Source organism: Cucurbita pepo, chromosome LG10 (genome assembly GCF_002806865.2).
Source record: "Cucurbita pepo subsp. pepo cultivar mu-cu-16 chromosome LG10, ASM280686v2, whole genome shotgun sequence".
Lineage (NCBI taxonomy): Eukaryota > Viridiplantae > Streptophyta > Magnoliopsida > Cucurbitales > Cucurbitaceae > Cucurbita > Cucurbita pepo.
In genome coordinates this window covers 3,639,297-3,658,549 of record NC_036647.1, presented here as the reverse complement: position 1 = coordinate 3,658,549, position 19,253 = coordinate 3,639,297, and the positions used below count along the sequence as shown (strand labels likewise).

General features: G+C 34.0%; 4 protein-coding genes and 1 long non-coding RNA gene across 9 annotated transcripts in view; 1 reads left to right on the top strand and 4 right to left on the bottom strand.

Moving 5' to 3' along the window:
- Positions 1-316: 316 nt before the first annotated feature.
- On the bottom strand, positions 317-2,531 carry LOC111803258 (thioredoxin domain-containing protein PLP3B-like). 2 transcript variants are annotated; one of them, XM_023687586.1, is made up of 9 exons: positions 2,492-2,531; positions 2,264-2,365; positions 1,875-1,949; positions 1,748-1,795; positions 1,357-1,499; positions 1,201-1,273; positions 1,023-1,084; positions 672-769; positions 317-599 (listed from the first exon to the last, which is right to left on the bottom strand). In XM_023687586.1, the coding sequence occupies exons 2-9, from the start codon at positions 2,345-2,347 to the stop codon at positions 499-501; spliced, it is 684 nt and encodes a 227-aa protein (XP_023543354.1). In that variant the 5' UTR covers positions 2,348-2,365; positions 2,492-2,531; the 3' UTR covers positions 317-498. The 2 variants fall into 2 exon arrangements, with proteins under 2 accessions (XP_023543354.1, XP_023543355.1); XM_023687587.1 differs by having other exon boundaries at positions 2,264-2,359.
- A 465-nt stretch (positions 2,532-2,996) lies between these two features.
- On the bottom strand, positions 2,997-4,652 carry LOC111803255 (protein HYPER-SENSITIVITY-RELATED 4-like). Its single transcript, XM_023687584.1, has one exon. It carries the CDS (start codon positions 4,583-4,585, stop codon positions 3,146-3,148), a length of 1,440 nt encoding a protein of 479 aa, XP_023543352.1. The 5' UTR covers positions 4,586-4,652; the 3' UTR covers positions 2,997-3,145.
- Positions 4,653-7,450: 2,798 nt separating this feature from the next.
- On the bottom strand, positions 7,451-16,922 carry LOC111803260. 3 transcript variants are annotated; one of them, XR_002816366.1, is made up of 7 exons: positions 16,792-16,922; positions 15,999-16,458; positions 13,532-14,438; positions 13,338-13,427; positions 12,808-12,913; positions 12,200-12,484; positions 11,215-11,299 (listed from the first exon to the last, which is right to left on the bottom strand). It is a non-coding gene; the product is annotated as an uncharacterized LOC111803260 (long non-coding RNA). The 3 variants fall into 3 exon arrangements; XR_002816365.1 differs by lacking the exons at positions 11,215-11,299; positions 12,808-12,913 and adding an exon at positions 7,451-7,931; XR_002816364.1 differs by lacking the exon at positions 12,808-12,913.
- Positions 7,964-12,810, top strand: LOC111803254 (abscisic acid 8'-hydroxylase 3-like). 2 transcript variants are annotated; one of them, XM_023687583.1, is made up of 9 exons: positions 7,964-10,017; positions 10,389-10,713; positions 10,801-10,950; positions 11,034-11,285; positions 11,415-11,501; positions 11,627-11,705; positions 11,964-12,070; positions 12,172-12,290; positions 12,398-12,810. In XM_023687583.1, the coding sequence occupies exons 1-9, from the start codon at positions 9,773-9,775 to the stop codon at positions 12,501-12,503; spliced, it is 1,470 nt and encodes a 489-aa protein (XP_023543351.1). In that variant the 5' UTR covers positions 7,964-9,772; the 3' UTR covers positions 12,504-12,810. The 2 variants fall into 2 exon arrangements, with proteins under 2 accessions (XP_023543351.1, XP_023543350.1); XM_023687582.1 differs by having other exon boundaries at positions 10,389-10,950.
- A 2,068-nt stretch (positions 16,923-18,990) lies between the features above and the next one.
- Positions 18,991-19,253, bottom strand: part of LOC111803707 (heavy metal-associated isoprenylated plant protein 43-like) — a 946-nt gene continuing 683 nt past the window's right edge. The window contains exon 3 of the mRNA XM_023688231.1: positions 18,991-19,015. Coding sequence (XP_023543999.1) covers positions 18,991-19,015 — 25 coding nt within the window. The remainder of the gene's footprint in view (positions 19,016-19,253) is intronic.

The following is a 19,253-nucleotide window of genomic DNA, read 5'->3' as shown; positions in this document are numbered from 1 at the left end:
TAATAACTAATGAATTAAAGTTTAATAATTACATAAAAAAAAACAAAATTTTCCATTACGAGTTTATTTTCTCAATTTTCCAGCTTTCTATTCTTTTGGGTTTTAAAATAAATCAAATTCAATTAAATGTTAGTTTATTTAATTCTTGACTTAAAAAAAAGAGTTTAAATTCAATTCGTCCATGAAATTGCTGTCATCTAATGAATTCTAAATGATAATTTCATTAAAAAAAATAATATTTTGAGATAATTAAGAAAATTATATTTTTGTAAATATAAGTATAGTACAACAATAATTAAGATATAATTCAGTATTCGAGGTCAGAAGTTCGAGCCCCATCCTCTCCGTACTAAAAAAAAAATTATACTTCAATGACAATAGCTTGTAAACTATGTTTGGTCTGGGAGTTCACTTACAAAATACTCAACATGTTGACAGAACATTAATTTCTACACATATCTTTGTAATTTAATGCAGAAGGCAAACAAACTCTGTTGCCTAATCTGAGTCGGAATCGACGTTGGTAGAAGATCTCACCGCCTTTCGCCTACTTTCGTCGTACTCGTCTTCCTCTTCATCCTTTTTCTCACTGATGAAACCTGTATATTGCGTCTTTAGTCAGACAAACGCCATTGTTGAAGTTAAAATAACGCATTTGATAGGAATATCACCTTTCTTTGTCAATAAAATTTCTAGTGTCTTTGTACTGAAATCATCTTTTCCACCTAAATCTTGGAACCCAACAAGCCTATCTGTAGCAATGCCTTTCCTGCAGCCAAGATCAAAGTCCTTCAAAGCAGATTCTTACCCACAAACCCATATAAACAGAAGTTTTTTAGCTCTCTAAACAATAATTGAGTCACGTTATCACGATCCGAGTATCTGGGGCTGTCTTTTACGCTATTTCCCTTTTCTTATGACTTATTAGCAACCAATAGAGTGCCCTACCTACCTATATGATGCCTTTCACAAAGTAGAAAGGAATGCCTACAAGAATCAATGGGCCAAGGAAATGATGTTACCTGAAGAGAATAACACAAGGCAAAGTCTTGATTCCAAGTTTGGTAACAAAGAAGGGTGCATTCTGCAATTTGCTTTTAGATGATTAGCCACTACGAGTTCTTCACCCGGACAAACTTTCACAACAAATGGTTCAAAAGAGCAGATATTGCTGTTAGAATAAACGATTTATATACCAACCTCTGCATCAAGCTTGATGAATTTTGTGTCTAAATGTTTTGGTGCAAGTGTCTTCAAATGCTTATCCATAATCCTAAGAACGAAGGATCCAATGTGAGACTTTTACAATATAAGCATCAATTGGATTAGTAAGGGATTTGAAATTGAAAGACTTACTTGCAGCGGTAGAATTCATGATGATAGAAGTGGCAAATCACTTTTTCACTCCTGGTGACTTCTCCCAAAAAGTCTCCTTCAGTTATTTCTCTGTATTCCCCATGCCCTTGTCTCTTCATTGCTTCTCTCTTCTCAGCTTCCTTCTGCTCAAACAAATTATAATGTAAATGTATGAACTATTCGTGAGAGTTGGCACAATGATCCTGTTTTTTCAAAGGCTGAGAGTTCGGTCACATGAATCGAAGTCTCAAGTTCAATGGTAATGGGAAATTAAACAAGAAAAACATTTTTTGAGTCTCTGAAAACTTTAATTGGCGGCTCATGAAGTACCGTAAACTGCAGATGATGATAGTAATGGAACATATATAGACAATTATACACAAACTCAGACCTTGAGAGCTGCAATTCTATCTGCATGCAACTTTTCCAGCTCTGGATCCTGACCCAGGTAAGCAAACATTAGCGAAAATCACGAGCATTAATATGAATTATGGAAAGACCCCAATCATTAAACCTACATCCATCAACTCGTCAAGGTCAACTTCCTCGTTGTTAGAATTTGATGTCTGAGATTTCTCTTGAGCAAGCAATTCCTGTAAAGTCAATAAATGTACTCATGAAACCAGTAAAAACTTCAACCCTACTTCCGGGCTCTTAACGATTCCCAATTGTCCATAAGACGTATCAATATCCTGAATGCAATTCTTTGATTTTAAGACAAACAAAAGTGGGAGAATAAGACCCAAAGAACTAACGTTTCCAGATTCATGTAAAAGGGGGAAGAAGAAGAAGAAGCAAGAATCACCAAGAAATATAACCCGATCGCCATTCATATCTTAATATGATGCTGGAAAAACAGATCTGAATAAAGAAATCCAACTTTGCAAGGGCGGATTGATGGGAATACCTTTTGATAATCACGAGCAGCAGCGGCCATTACATTTCCAAATGCTAAATTTGAAAGGGTCGACTTCACGGTGTTCGGGTCCATCTTTAAACCACTCTGTGTCTGGAAAAGATCAAATAAGAACAAGGAACAAAAAAACGAGTACAAGGAAAGAAAATGTTGAGCACAAAGCTTTCTAATGATCAGAATTGACAAAAAGATTTTGATGCCATGAGATCTGACGCTTACTTCGCTCCTCGTGTGTGAAGAAGTAACTGAACGATGTTCGAGGATTCCAGTCGAGGGCAACCGATTATAGGGCGCACATCGGTTCGGTTTTTCCGTCTTCGCCCAAATCCAGATCGAACCAAACCAATGTTTATACAAGAATAGAATCGGTTCGGTTTGTAGACTGATCGAATTGGGTTTATGTATTTGAAGGACTGGACCGAACCGTCTGCGTTCATCGGTTCTTTTTCCTCTTTCCGTGGATTGCTGCCCTTACTGCCCTAGAAGAGTAGAACGGAGATTATAATTTTTAGAAAAACTATAAAAAAAAAAACAGCCATATTTAATATATTATAATTACTAAATTAGACTTAAGTTGTTTACTTGTAAATAGGCAATGGAATCAAAATACATTATAATTAATATCTCTTTCATAATTTCAACTAACTTAATTTTAATATGTCATAAAATATTATTTACCGTCATTACAAGAGTGTGAAGACCTCTCCCTAATATATGCAATACCTAGCGGGTTACACATTATAAATTTCTAGATATATTTTGTGATTTTGTGAAGGTAAGTCTGTATATTTTTTCAGTTATTTTATATTCTTTATATAAAAAAATTCCTTATTCCAAAATAATAATAATAATAATAATAATATAAAGTCGGAGTTATTTCATATTCTCCGCCTTCTTCTCCTTCTTTTCTCCATCTTCTCGGATTTTGGGCTCCGCTTCTTGTTTCTCCCGTTGTTTAGCTTCCAGAAACTCCATCAAATGCCCTAATGCTTTGTCACTGTCTTCACCTTTCAGCAGCTGCTCCGCCACCGCCGCCGGAGTCACTTTTGTGCTCAAAATCCGCTCCTCAATCTCGCTAAACAGTTCGTGATTCTCAATCCCAAGGTAATTGGACGCCAGAAGCCGGAACCCACAAGGGCTGCAATACGACATGTGAACATGAACGTCCATTCTTCCCGGCCGGAGCAACGCCGGATCCAATTTCTCTTTACGGTTCGTCGTGAATATAATAATCCTCTCGTCGCCGCAGCTCGACCACAGTCCGTCGATGAAATTCAACAACCCCGATAATGTCACTTGCGCTCTTCTCCTCGTAGACGATGCGCCGTCTTCTTCGGTTCTCGACTCTCGATCTTGGAACTCGATTGAACAATCAATATCCTCCACTACTAAAATCGAACGATTCGCCATTCCAATTAGCAATTTCCTAAGATCAGAATTACATTGGATCTCTGTTAATTCCAAATCATACACATCAAATTTCAAGTAATTCGCCATTGCTGCAATCAAGCTCGATTTCCCTGTTCCTGGGGGACCGTAGAGTAAATACCCTCTCTTCCAGGCCTTACCCACCTTCCTGTAAAACTCCTTCCTCTTCACAAACCGTTCAAGGTCACTCAGAATGAAGTTCTTGATCTCAGAGTCCATGGCGAGCTTCTCAAACGTACTGGGATGATCGAGATTGGTCGGAACCCATAAATTCGAAATGTTGCCGAACATTTGACGGTAATCGAAGGTGAAGATCTTCAAGGTTTTAGTCTGCTGCTTGATCTCTTTAGCCTGGTGGAGAATGTGGGGTAAATAGGATTTGAGGACCATGTCTCTGTGTTTCTTATGAAAACAGAGCTCGAACGATCTGACGGTGGATCGGAAGGGCAAACGAGCGTTGTGGAAGTTCTGTCCCTCGATTTGGCTACAGACGAGGACCCAGTGAAATTGGACGCCATTGAAGGTGTCGGTAATTTCCTGGTTGCTTTCCATTGCAGTGGTGATGCTATCTTCCTTCTCGGGCTTGGAGACTTTGAGTCTGTGAGTGGAGGGGGAGATTCTGGTGGCCAAATAGGTGTCGGCGGCGTCGTAGATTTGGTTGGGGCCGAGGCCATCCCTCTCGTCGATGACCATGGTGAGTTGGGAGGAGAATCGGTCGAAGATGTTAAGAAAGGCATTATAGAAATATGATCGGAGTTGGGGCGGCAATAAGTCGTTGGCGACGGAGCGAGCGAGGACGACGGTGGCAGCGAAGGATGCGGCGGCAGTAAGAAGGGCCTTGGCATTGGCGAGATTAGCTTCGGCGGTGGAGCTGTTGGAGGCCATGGCTGATGGAAAATGAAGGCGAATGAACCAGAGAAGTTGAAGTAGAAGGAAGAAGAAGAGTTTTGGGAGTCAAATGGCAATGGAGAGTGGGTGGAAAGAAAGAATGGAGTTTCTTAAATAAATGAATAAATAATTTTTTTTATTGCACTCCCACAGTACACCAAAAAAAAAAAATAATAAATTATTTTTTGAAAAAAATATTTCAAAATAAGATTATAAAATAATTCTTTCTAAATAAAAAAGTGAACAAAAATGACTACTTTCTATTTATATCTATATTAATATTTGTATTTAAAATAAGTTTTATATAAAATTATATACTAACCATTTTTTATTCATTTGTTTGTATATAAAAATTGAGAAGCAAAAGTTTATATTTGTCTTAATTTATACCTAAATTAAGAGATTAAATTATATTTTTTCTATTGAAAGGTCAAAATGTTGTTTGTTTGAATCTATTTTATTTATTCAATAAAATTCTAATTTTTAAAATTGTTAATGTTTTGTTAGAAAGCATCTTAAAATTATAGATTGATTTTAAAAAATATATTTTTTAAATTAACACATTATTCTTTGTGAGTGTACTAATTTGATTTTTAAAAAACATTTGAGAGAGAATGAAATTTATAAATTATAAAAAATGTGAGAGAAAAACAAATTGAGAAATGAAATATTAAAAAAAATAAAAAAATTAACACCGGCATTTAATGGTGGGACCCGGACTTGTATTCCAAGGTACGACTTGGAGTCGCCGACGCGCCGTTGACTAGAGAAAGTCTCCTTTTCTGTGGAAAAAACTCCAAGCGACTTTTCTACATTTATTTATTTATTTAAAATGATTTCTTCCCTTGGCTTTAATTTTAGGCTTTAATTTTAGGCTTTAATTTCCATTCAATTCTACCTCAAATTTATGACATTTTTATCTTACTTGGTTTAAAAGAAATGTTAGGGGAAAAAATTCTTATATATTCAATGAATTATGGAACACATTTGGTATGAAATGATAGGATCCGACCAAAACAATATTAGATATATTACTTTTTATTTAAATTTGTAAGTCTGAAAAAAAAATACTTAATATTCAAAATTATGTACTAATCAAACCTATTTTTTATTAAATTAATGCATATTAAAAAAAGATATAATTTTCTAATTAAAAAAAAAGCCCCCCATCACGTGGGAAGAAACTAGTTTATTTGCCTTCTGAAAAATAAATATTAGAATATATCTCTTCTAAACTTTTTTTTCCTAAAGATTTTGAATTTTTCCAAACCAAAGAAAGGATTGCAGAAATTGGTCTATAAGTATTTAATACTTAATACACATTTTCTTATCATTTTTTTAATTTTTTTAAAATTTTAATTTTAACGTTGAAAGTGAGTAGTGAACCCAAGTCCAGATCTAATTAATACTTACTGTTTTGTCACCTTCGTCGCCTTTCAGCAGCTGTGCTCCGCCACCGCCGCCGGAGTCACTTGCACCTTTCTTTTTTCCTTTAATTTTTAATATTATTCATGTTTTTTTTCAAGTTCCACTTTTTTTTTTTTTTTTTTTTTTTTTTTTTTTTTTTTTTTTTTTTTTTTTTTTTTTTTTTTTTTTTTTTTTAAATTGTAAATTTTAAAACGGGTTTTCTCGGATTTTCAAGTTTCAGCATCATTCTTATTCATTTAGTTTAAAACATTTTGGGCCTCTCCCTGTGATTTGTAACGATTTATTTATTTTTTCAATTTTGTATGAATTTAATTGCATATATAACATGTATTTTTTAACCCTTTAATTGGGGGAAAAATATCATTAAAATTTAATCATTTTTTAAAACGTTAGAGACTAATAAACTAGTTAACAATCGAATATGCTTATAAACTATACAGAGTCAAAGTTAATACACAATAACCATCGATACTTACTATTGGTAGAATTTTCACTTGTAAAAATTAAATTGCCACAAATTTTAAAATAAAGAAACTAACTTGTTAATAGACTAAACTATTATAAATTTAAAAATATATGTCTAAAACGTTATAATAAATTTAAAAATATATGTCTAAAACGTTATAATAAATTTAAAAATATATGTCTAAAACGTTATAATAAATTTAAAAATATATGTCTAAAACGTTATAATAAATTTAAAAATATATGTCTAAAACGTTATAATAAATTTAAAAATATATGTCTAAAACGTTATAATAAATTTAAAAATATATGTCTAAAACGTTATAATAAATTTAAAAATATATGTCTAAAACGTTATAATAAATTTAAAAATATATGTCTAAAACGTTATAATAAATTTAAAAATATATGTCTAAAACGTTATAATAAATTTAAAAATATATGTCTAAAACGTTATAATAAATTTAAAAATATATGTCTAAAACGTTATAATAAATTTAAAAATATATGTCTAAAACGTTATAATAAATTTAAAAATATATGTCTAAAACGTTATAATAAATTTAAAAATATATGTCTAAAACGTTATAATAAATTTAAAAATATATGTCTAAAACGTTATAATAAATTTAAAAATATATGTCTAAAACGTTATAATAAATTTAAAAATATATGTCTAAAACGTTATAATAAATTTAAAAATATATGTCTAAAACGTTATAATAAATTTAAAAATATATGTCTAAAACGTTATAATAAATTTAAAAATATATGTCTAAAACGTTATAATAAATTTAAAAATATATGTCTAAAACGTTATAATAAATTTAAAAATATATGTCTAAAACGTTATAATAAATTTAAAAATATATGTCTAAAACGTTATAATACAAAGTGGGTGGACTAAGTTGTTATCTCTATAAAAATTGAAAGCTCTAAAACGTTTGTTAATCGATTCGATTTTAATAAAAAACCTCTCAACATAACAAATAATTAGATCAACATAACAAATAATTAGATGATGCACCCGATCATAAGCTCCAACGATTTTAAGCGATACAAAATTAACTAGAACATTGACAAGCTTAGAGAGGGGAAAACTGGAGTTACCGAGTTTATGGAGTTTCATGATCATCATCCCTTTCAGTAGCTCCCTCTCCTTTTCCGTTCCCTCTTTCCATTCCCTGCCGCCAGTTCATACAAGTGAGGTTAAATAACCAGATTCACTAACTTACATATTTAACCAATAATAATATTAATAAATAAATAAATAAAACTAATTTAACTTTATGGAAAAAGAAAGAAATGTTTTTTTTTATAGTAATTAATTTATATACAATCTGAATTTTAAAAATATTTTAAATATCCTAGTCAAACTCCACTCCAGGAGAGGGGGAAGAAGATGTAGCTCCGAGACACTTGAATTCAGCTAAAAAAATGCAGCTTCCACCTTCACAAATATAGCAAAGCAAAATTAGTGATCATGATTGGGAAGAACATAATACATAAATGATACCTTCAAATATCCGAATAACAAAAGAGAGAGAAAAGTGGAGGGAAAAGAATTAATAAATATTTCCATTTCAGCTTTGATCATTCTGTAATAGTATTAGATAATTAAAGATTAGAACAATTTGTCCCATCATGCTATCAAAAGTCGCAGAGCGCGCACACACACTCAAGGAAAGATTGGATCTTTCGTACAAGAAATCAAAGAAGCCATATATATCAAATTAGATTTTGGAACAGTTTTGATGGAAAATTTTGATTCTTTCTAATGGAGGAGGAGGAGGAGGCGGAAGTTGATGAGCAGTGAGGAGAGAGAAGGAAAGAATAATTGGGGAAGAGCAGATGTAAGACAGGGAATCCAACGAGGTTGAGAACTTTGAAAAGAATATGTTATTGGGTAGTTGGTTGGAAGTTGGGACCCTTGAAAGGAAACACACACAGGAGCAGGCCACCGAAGCAAGGAGGTGTTATGGGCATGGCCGGCCACAATACTACAACCTGTCCTTATCACCCTACTTTCAGAGTTGTTATCATCTTACGTTAGCACAGGGAAACAAACTGCTGCTACACACCCATTTTAATGGCCTTTTGAATCCTCCTCTTCTACCATCGTTTTCATATATAAAAGTACTCACAGACCACCTGATCCCGACCTCGACCCTCCAAGAACCTACCACATGGGCTTCCCCAAGTATCCTTAAACTCTCAATGTGGGTCCTTTCGATTTCCATTTCCATTACCATCTTCTATCGGAATCTCCAACACCCCTCCCACTAGGCTCATAATAAGGACATCTCAGTCAACCCACCTTTTAACATGTAACTCCCACAAAATTTATCAATCCTATTCTCCTGTACAGTTCAAGATCAGTTCTCCATACTCATATTCACCTTTCAAAATCAACTTGAAAAAGACTTCTTCACTCTTCCTTTTCCTTTTCTGTTTCGAGGTGGAAAAAAGGCAAAGTCTTTAACTGTTGAGATAGGATTTGGGAGGGAGAACACCTCATGTTTGGTGTTCCAACTTGAATGGATATGAAATCGCATCCTCGGGCTGGTTTTAGAATCAATCCCCACCCAGATTGAGAAAGAGGAAAAGTTGAGAAAGAGGGAGAGAAAAGAAGAGGCAAAGATTAGAGGACTCCTTAACAATCAAATCATGATAACAATAACCTCATCACTACAATATTTTCAAAAAACTCGATTATCACAGCCCCAAAATTACCTTCTAATTGAGAAATAAAATGAAAGACAGCTAAATAGAAAAACCAGAACAAATTGTAAATTTAAAGACAAATAAAAATGCTCAATCTACAAGTATAAGTCTGATTGATCTCCATCAAATATAATGTTGGGTGGGCATCTAAGGAGTCTTCAATTATATATTAGAAGCATTTAGTTTGATCCCATATAAACATCAAATCCATATATCACAATCATAATTATAAAAGAAAGTGACCGGTTATTTGTCCACTATATGATAAATATATTCTATCGGAAAACAAACATAATAGACCCCAACTTGAAATAAAGATTAAACGCGGGTGGATATCATATAATGTGTCGTTTTTATGGAATGGATCTTTCCATTTTCATGCCTAGGCATCCAAGGATATACATTGGCGCCCATTTAAATATATACCACATATTGTCTTGTTGAACACTCTGGCCCTCCCTCCTTATATTTATATATTGCAGCATCTTGGAAGAGTAATCCCATCCCATTGGAACTATTCATTGTTTTCATCAAGAGTCAACAGAGTTTGTTGGCGAAAAGTTGAAGATGTTGTGGAAGGAGGAGCTCGTGCTCTTAGCTCAAAACTATTTTGACACTACGACAGTGGCGGCAGTTCTTTCCATAGGTATTTTAGTGTTGGTTTCCAAAGTTTGCTGGAGACAGAGGAGCAAGAATGTTGGAGGAATTCCTGGTCACTTGGGGTTACCCTTTGTAGGGGAAACCTTCTCTTTTCTTTCTGCTAATAACAGCACCAGAGGGTGTTACCAATTTGTCAGGCTCCGCCGGTTATGGTTAGTGGTTCTGTCCCCATGGTGATTATGGATATTCTTTACTGAAGTACTGTTGTTAGTCTGACTTCTAATATTCCTTTAATATGATTCCAATTTTCCTCATTCAAGGCCAAGTTGAACTACTTCCCTAAAATTTGTAATCTTTTAGGTGATTCCTTTAGCTTCTAATTCGATAATTTTAGAACTTTTAGATACAAAACTAGACTTGGTTACCGTCCCATACGAGTCAACTCCATTGAATTTTTACATTTGACGACTGATGTGAGTTCCATGGCTATTTGGGAAGGTCCATGTATACATATATATGCATTAGCATATACATCCCGGGCAGTTTAGAACATGGAACTGATGACTGTGTGAAACTAAACCAGGCATGGTAGGTGGTTCAGGACAAGGCTATTTGGAAAAATCCATGTGTTTGTTCCAAGTGCAGAAGGTGCAAAGGCAATACTTGCCAATGATTTTGTCCAATTCAACAAGGGATACGTGAAATCCATGGGAGATGCTGTTGGAGAGAAGAGTTTACTATGCGTTTCCCACGAGGACCACAGAAGGATTAGGCGTCTTCTAGCTGATCCTTTCTCCATGACTTCTCTGTCTAAGTTTGTCAAACAATTTGACGACATGCTCTCCAAAAGGCTACAGAAACTAGTAAAAGATGGGAAAAGTTTTGTACTGCTTGATTTCAGCATGAAGGTTATAGAAAATAAAAATATAGTCATCTTTCTCAAACATGTCTGTTTGACTTGGCAGCCAACATATCTTACGTTATGTGATTTGCAGATAACATTCGATTCCATGTGCAATATGCTAATGAGTCTAAGAGATGAATCTACACTCAGGCAGATTGAAAAAGACTGTACAGCCGTCTCTGATGCCATGTTATCTTTCCCATTCATGATTCCAGGAACTAGGTACTACAAAGGCATCAAGGTACATTGATACACTTCAACTAGGACTTTTTAGCTTCCTTCAACTTTAGAAGCATATAAACTCATCATCAACAAAATGTGCAGGCACGAAACCGACTAATGGAAAGGTTAAGAGAAATAATATCCAGGCGACGGAGTGGAGAGGAGTCACCAGAAGACTTCCTGCAGTCAATGTTGCAGAGAGATTCGTATCCTCCGGATCAGAAGTTAGATGACTCAGAGATAATGGATAACCTTTTGACACTGATAATTGCAAGCCAAACTACCACAGCTGCTGCTATGACGTGGAGTGTCAAGTTCCTGGACGAGAACAGAGAGGCCCAAGAAAGGCTGCGGGTAAGATCCACAACCTGTTAAGTTATCCAAAGAAAAGTTAACAAAGGTTACCCATAATCCACTGCTCTTCATACTTTCATGCTGAGTACTCCTGTGGAATGAATACTAATGCCCATTGCAACTCTCCAGGAGGAACAGTTGTCAATTCTACGAAAGAAGGAAGATGGAGAACTACTTACTCTTGAAGATCTTAATAAAATGTCCTTTGGTTCAAAGGTTATAATAAGCAGCCTAAGTTTGTTTTTATTTTGTAAGAAGTGTACAGAGTGCTTCAGATTGTAATTAATTCCATGCACAATGTACTAACAGGCCACTGACAACTTAATTCATTTGCATTGCAGGTCGTCAAAGAGACGTTGAGAATGTCCAATGTTTTGCTGTGGTTTCCTCGTGTGGCACTAGGGGATTGCAGATTAGAAGGTACGTTCCTCCTGTTACATTCATCCTCTCTTTTTGATATTTCACTAATGGAAACAAATGAACAAGATTTTCTATTCTACCGTAGGAAATGAAGATGACTCCTGTAGAACTATTTCTCTGCTAGAAATATACACATACGTATACAGAAAAGAATTATATTCTATTTGTAAATCGATAGACAGGATGCCAAGTGGACTTGATAAAGAGTTTTTGAACAAATTGGGACCCACTCCAACGCATTTTGAACGTGGTATGCAGGTTTTGAAATAAAGAAAGGATGGCATGTGAACATCGATGCAACATGCATTCATTATGACCCAGATTTGTACAAGGACCCCATGCAATTCAACCCTTCGAGATTTGATGTATCTACCTACAATCAATCACTGTTTCTTCTTGTCCCCCGCCCCCCCCCCTTCAGCTACTAAACATATATTGTTCATGCACCTACGGGGCCTAATTTCAGGAAATTCAAAAGCCATACAGTTTCATACCTTTTGGATCTGGACCCAGGACCTGTCTCGGAATCAACATGGCCAAATTAACAATGTTGGTCTTTTTGCACAGGATGACTGGAGGGTACAGGTGAGTCTGTACATTCCTAAAGCAGCAGGCATTTCATACCGTTCCAAGAACTAATTCCGAACTTCCTCTTCTTATCCTTATCATTATTTTTCCTTTGTATTGTTTAGGTGGACGGTTGATGATCCAGATCCTTGCCTCGAAAAGAAGGCACATATCCCTAGGCTGAGAAGCGGCTGCCCCATTACTTTGAAGACCTTGAAAGATGGGACATAAGCATAGATGTGAGAACGTTATTTCAGGTACAGGTAGAAGAAGTGGCAAGATTCTAATTGCATGGTAATGAGGAAGCAGCTGGATAATATGTATCATCATGGCCTCTAATTACCCACTTTTTTTATGCTTCGCTTAAAAGTAAACCAGAAGAGAAAAAATAAAATGAAAAAGTGAACTTTGCACCATTGCAGTGGGAACTCCTCACTTTATGATGTGTCCTTTTTTTTTTGATATAGAACTAGTAGTGGAGTCTATATAAAATTCTATATATTTTGTCAAAACTAGGGTAGGCAAGAGTTATTACTTGGCACGCACTCCTTAAGATCCGGTTATCTGTTTGGTTTGATTTTGCACACCTATAATGGCTTCCCTCTAGATTCCCCGTCTGTCTTGACTCCGTGGTCTATTTTCTGCTTAAGGTCGAAGTATATTTCTTTTTAAATACTCTAATCTCTATGATTAATATGTGTAATGCTTAATAACGTTATTTACAAAGTACCATTCATGTCACTTCAAACCCTCCCCTTGCACCAAGAGAGGGTATTGCATAAGAATGAAAGTTGTAAAGAGTATTAGAAAATGCATATTGATTGAGTTTTTAAGGTACCTGAATACCGTAGGTTTTAAAGAGTAAAATCATATAAAATAAACAAAAAATTAAATATAAATCTGAAAACCCATGAAACAAACAAGTTCTTACAGTTTCTGAAGTACTATTATAAAATATTTCACTGGTTTATCTACTTTAGAAATATTTCTGAAGTGACTCTAAGGTCAATAGTGAAGCATGAAATTTTCTATCAAATGATATGAAGATGTAGAAGTAGAACAGACCTTATAATCGACGATTTAGTAGCATCATTAAAAGAAAGATCTTCATCTACAATTGTGTCGTTCTTACATGAGTAGAAGATTAAGAGGAAGCTACACAGATGAAGCACGTTAACAAATTCAGAGTCAATTTTGTACAAGCAAATATATATCAGAAACTTGCTCTCATACTCATAGATGAGGAAGGAGAAGACTACCAGAAAAACCTAAGAATGAACACCTCAAGGATGATAACATCTTGCTCCGTCATGGTTAAGGTCTGAATGACATGTGAAATGATAAGGACGGCTCGCACTTGAAAGAAACAGGACCTTCATTTTAATCTTCAAGGAGAAACAATGTGCAATTGATAACAGGACTGTTCTTACAGTCCAAGTTTGAATCTACAATATCTAGGATAATGGATCTTCCCCAAATTGATCTTGATAAAGTAGTGAACCAACAAAAAAAAAAAAAGAAAAAAAAAAAGAGAGAGAGAGAGAAGAACAAAACACAGAGGGTACGATTTGCTACATTTTTCTGCCCATCACAAGCGTGTAAGAAGTTAGTACTAGATATAATATACAGGGCAAGTATCAAGCTCATCAAGGGCCGCACTTCATTAGATAATTTTAATATTGAAGTAATTGTACATCTTTTCATTTTCATGCATTTGACAAATGAGAATTACATTCTTACACAGGCATAAAAGGCAACCATCTAACATTTACAGTCCCAGGAGGATCGAGAGGAATCGTCTCAGAATGAATACAATCAATATAAATACACAAATTGACAGGAGAAAATTAGCCTAATATTGGCTTCACTATACCTCAAATTTCCTGGAATTGATTATGTAGAAAAATGTACAATCTTCTGCATGTACTACCAAGCTGTCTAACGCTGGCATTTATTACCAAATGATCCGAACTCATAATACTTGGTACTGTGATCTTCTACACTGCCCTATTTTTGGTTGCTTACATTAGGATGAGACCGAGACTTTGGCAGACTTTTTGCTAAGGATCTGAAGATTATCTTTTCACGGGGAACGAAAGGAGTGCAGACCAAAGCATTATCTTCTGCCTTCAAATTAAGATCAATCTGAACATAATTTGTCCAATTCTGTTGAATTAGATAATGAGTTTATTAGCAGTCCAATAAGAACTAGAAACTCTATAATATATGATTGACCTTGAGCAATAGATCTGAAGTCTAAACCCAACAAGGTTTTCTTCAAGATGCAATAGCCTGCCTATGCTAAGATTTCTTTCTACAGTTGATTCTGGCCAATCATTATCAGACTATCCTTCATTCTTTAGGCTACGATGCTCGGTAAACAGAAGTCCTTTACTTCAGGATTTCTTTAAATATGAAACATCTCAATACCTTAGTTATTGCTTGTGGATGTATTTTATGCATCGATAATTAAATCTACAGAAAATGCAGTATCTAGTCTAGTGTGAATCAAATAAATGAGTTCTTCCACCAATCTTCTATATCTTTTTCATTCAGTAGATCAAACACATGATTTGATGTACTTGAGTTTCCCTGAATCCTTAACTTCAAACTGTAGTGCAAGCTTCTACAAATTTTCTAGTTATCAAATATCATCTCTAGTAGTTCACCGCACACAATAACCTAAAGGACAAAGGGTCAAGGTGTCCCTTTTCATAGAGGGAGGGGTCACACAAAGGTCTAAGTAGAGTTAGAGTATACAAAAAAAAAAAAAAAAAAAAAAAAAAAAAAAAAAAAAAAANATATTTTGAATCCTTTGGATGCTCAAAGAAAATGTCTGCAACCAGCTTCGATACAGAATTTGTGAAAGGTGATTGCTTGGGCCCATAACGTGACTTCTTCAACTTAGACACATCATTTGTCCTAAATTTTCTTCCAAAGCCAAGTGGTGATCGCATCTACACTTCTTCATCAACATTTTTTGTTGGTTCTAAGCTTTCGTCTGTTACATTTTAGTCGAGAGAGTATAACATGTATTAAATGTGCTGTTATAAACTGCATCGCCCCAGAAGGTTTTTGGTACACTCGTTTAAAATAAAAGGAAACTGCATGCCACCCCCATTATGTTGAGGAGAAAGTCAGGAACTTTGGCGAACAAGACTGCTTTCTAGGAGATATTTCCAAATCCCCAATTAAAGAAGCTGGGTATTATTATCTACTTCAAGATGAAAAATCTCCTTTGTGAATTAAACCACCCGTAGAAATTGCTTGAAAGTTTTTAAAGGATCAAACTTACACCCAACAAGGTAAAGCCAACGTGTATGAGTTTGATGATCAATAAAAGGGATAAACTATCTGTGCTAATAAAACAAATTTATAGAAAATGGTCCCCAAACAACATGGATAAGGGTGAAGGGGTCGTTGGCTTTTGTGGACATTAGGATGAAAGGCCAAAATCGATGACTTGGACGACTAACATTCTGATGGAAATTTAAAGCTTTTATAAGGAATGGATTGTGGGACGAATAACCATTAGCTTGAAATGAGAAATGCTAGGCTTCCCCGCCTACAATAGCATAGGTTTACTTTTCCTCCACAACAATACTGCGAGGTTGGAGTGTTGGAGCGAGGGACAGGATTATGGAACGCTCTTACATTTTAGTGCAGTAAACTAGTTAGCCAAGTTGTAAATTCAAATCAATCACCATTGTAGTTCATAGGTAATACCTCCATGATAGAGCACCAAGATATTAGGATTGATCCCATGAGCAGCAACTGCTATAGCCAGTAGACGGAGTACAGTTTCCTCCACTGATTCCAGACACATCCACTATTGATGGGAAAAGTATCCGATCGGATGTCCAGATATAAGAGTCTGTCTGACCACTAGGAAACGTTGAGACAATAAGCTTAGGTATTCCAATATGAAGAGATTTTATTGCAGAGGATATGAGAGACGTCCCTTCACTGCCTCAAAGCAGCCCTATAGCTCCAGCAATAACCCCATCCTTCTGGGCTTTAATAAGAAAACTCATTATCAAGACTGCTTTACCCCGGTCATCGGAAAGATGATTTCAGAGAGATCATAGCAAGAGAGAACATACTCCCTCGACACGAAGAAGAAATCGTCCAAACTCTCGATCCCATTCTGACGCCGGGTAGAAACATTAACAACCGTCACTTCGACCTGTCATTTCCACAACCACAGACAGTCAACAGAAGCACAACGAAGAGAATCGTAAATCCGACGATTCTGCTTAGAGCCTTAGATAAAGTAAGAATTACTTGTTTCTTCTCTCTTTTTGTTCTTTCTGTTCCCTTCTATTTCAGTTTACAGAAAAACGGTAGACGCGAATTTAGGGATCGAATACATGTCTTTTACCTCCGATATTTTAGTCAATCAAAGTTGAAATCACAATAATCTCCATCAAAATCACGAAAAACAAGACAATGCATATGAAAAATTTCACCAAATGATGCACAACACATACATTCTAAACAATAGTTCAAGAATTGTAACCTTAAAACAAAAATCTCGACAGAAACAATTCAGGTTGGAATGAACCGCGTCGTAAATGAATCGAAGCTAGCTTTGTATCAGCAATTGCGATGAAAAAAAAACTCAGGGAGTTTTACTTCCGCAGCCCTTTATTTTTTCTTGTTATATGTTGTGTGTTATTTTTTAATAATTCAAAAAGATCATATTTATCTAAAATCTCATAAAATTTAAATGTTAGACACAATCATCAATTCCACTATTTTATTCTTTACTCTTTCAAAAAAAAAAAAAAAAAAAAAAAAAAAAAAAAAAAAAAAAAAAAAAAAAAAANCCATTTATTATTATTTTTTAAAATATAGTATATATATTATTTTTCAACATAAATTATTAATTGGTATTGATTTAGTCCTATTATTAACAATATACTTAAAATTTATGAAATATATTTCCATCTTATTTAAATGAAAAATCTAACCCTCTAAATTATTGTAATATTTACAAATTAAACTTATAATTAACAAATTTCATAAGTTCATTCAATAACCCAATTTTTTTTCTTGTCAGCAAATATTTTTATATTAAATTATTCTGCTAATAAAGTTTTTACCGAAAACATATTGATTTAAAAAAATTAGTTTGGACACAAAAATAAAAAGATTATTATTATTTTTAGACTATGATAATTATGTTAAGTTTTGAGAATAATACAGATGTATCCATTATTGATACCTTCAATGTTTGGGACCAGGGACCATTTTATAATAGAATTAGATGTTGATAAGTTGAAGTGTACTACTATCTTATTGATTTCATTTTTTTTAAGTCAATTTATTTTATTAACAAAAGCCAGTTAATTAAATTCATTTTTAATCCTATGAAATAATAATAATAATAATAATAAAATGTAAAAGTCAACCAAATTCGACCTTCTATTTTTGGGTTAGGTTTGTGTGAGTTGTATTTTTTTTTTTAATTAATTAAATAAAATCCTATTTTCTATTTTTGGGCCCACCTGTTGTTAGGTGAGACATATTGAAAATCCATCCATCCACTATCTATCAAAACATTTGTACACCTGTGTCCATGTCATGTCATTTACGGACTTTGTACTGAATAACAGATGGATAATCCAACCCCTGAGACATAGGTTGGAGGATAATATTGGCACACTCGTGCTGCCCCGTAATGTATTTGAAAACCAATTTCAAAAGAAGTCGTCTGAAACACTTGTCTCGAAATGCTTGCTGTGTCACATGATAGCTAGCTTAGGTCACATGGTCTAAGGGTGGTAGAGAGCTGACACCATGTCTCTCTTGTCAATCTATTGGAGAATTGGGTACTCAACTAACATTAAGAACTTTTCATACTAGCGGAGTATTCGCAAGGGGATTGCAGAACATATACGAGCTCTTTCTAATTGAAAAATCAAATTCAATGAGGATTTGGTTTACCCCACACGTACACGTCATGGGCATCTTGCGTTTTTATATTATATAGACTTGTATCTAACTATTGAAAGTGAGGATATTATATATAACGTTACTATTCCATGAAAACAACTAGTTTTAACGTTAGTGCAAGTGGTCGTCAACATACAAATATTCAGATGTCTTACCGTATTTGCAAAGCTTAAGTCACTAACTTCATAATTATTTTATTTTTAGTTTCTTAGTCTATAAAAAAAAAAAATAATAATAATAATAACTTCTAAATATTATTTTCACAATTTATTACTTACCTTTTAAAAACGTTTAAAAAACTAAACCAAAATATTTATTGAGATTTTATCAAATTGAAATTCTAACTTTTAAAATCAGTAAGCTAAAATTTAACTTTCACCCAATTAAATTTATAATTTAATTTTTTACAAGTACATTTTTTAGAAAATTAATAATTAAATAATTCATTATAAAAACACTTCAAATTTTATAAAATCTATTTTGAAGTATTTATCAAAATTTAAGTTAAAATTTTAAAATAGTTGGAAGTCATAGATTTATTGTATTATTAAAATTCAGGAAATTTTATTAAACAACGTAAATTAATGTCACAACCTTTCATTTTCTTTTTAAATAAAGCACAGTGCATTCGCATCTAATTAAAATATTTATTTGACTAAAAGATCGACCAATTTAATTTAATGAAATAAAATAAATATAAAAATTGAGAAATTGACCAACAAAATAAACACAAACAATTACCATTATTAATCCAACAAAATTATTCAACATAGCTGCCTCCTAATCTTACCCCACATACACACAAACACGATAATAGGATAAATGCATTGAAATAAAAAGTTTAAAATGATTTTGCAAACATCCAATAATTATATGAAGACGTGGGTTTGATCAAAGAATAGAGCAAGAAGGATAGGTTTCATGGGGCACGACCACGTACGACGATCCATAATAAGGCGGGTAGGACGGACATGGGCAATAGGGTGGCGGGCAGGGCGGACATGGGCATGAGGGTGGGGGGGT

What these genes read in the sequence shown, in the direction of transcription:
- LOC111803258 (XM_023687586.1), bottom strand. Translation starts at nt 2,347, where the DNA reads ATGGACCCGAACACCGTGAAGTCGACCCTTTCAAATTTAGCATTTGGA. An exon ending in CTGCTCGTGATTATCAAAAG is followed by an intron (nt 1,950 to 2,263) that starts GTATTCCCATCA and finishes TTGACTTTACAG; the next exon opens with GAATTGCTTGCTCAAGAGAA. An exon ending in CCTTGTGTTATTCTCTTCAG is followed by an intron (nt 770 to 1,022) that starts GTAACATCATTT and finishes TCTTGGCTGCAG; the next exon opens with GAAAGGCATTGCTACAGATA.
- LOC111803254 (XM_023687582.1), top strand. Translation starts at nt 9,773, where the DNA reads ATGTTGTGGAAGGAGGAGCTCGTGCTCTTAGCTCAAAACTATTTTGAC. An exon ending in AGGGGATTGCAGATTAGAAG is followed by an intron (nt 11,706 to 11,963) that starts GTACGTTCCTCC and finishes CGTGGTATGCAG; the next exon opens with GTTTTGAAATAAAGAAAGGA. An exon ending in AGGATGACTGGAGGGTACAG is followed by an intron (nt 12,291 to 12,397) that starts GTGAGTCTGTAC and finishes TGTATTGTTTAG; the next exon opens with GTGGACGGTTGATGATCCAG.
- LOC111803255 (XM_023687584.1), bottom strand. Translation starts at nt 4,585, where the DNA reads ATGGCCTCCAACAGCTCCACCGCCGAAGCTAATCTCGCCAATGCCAAG.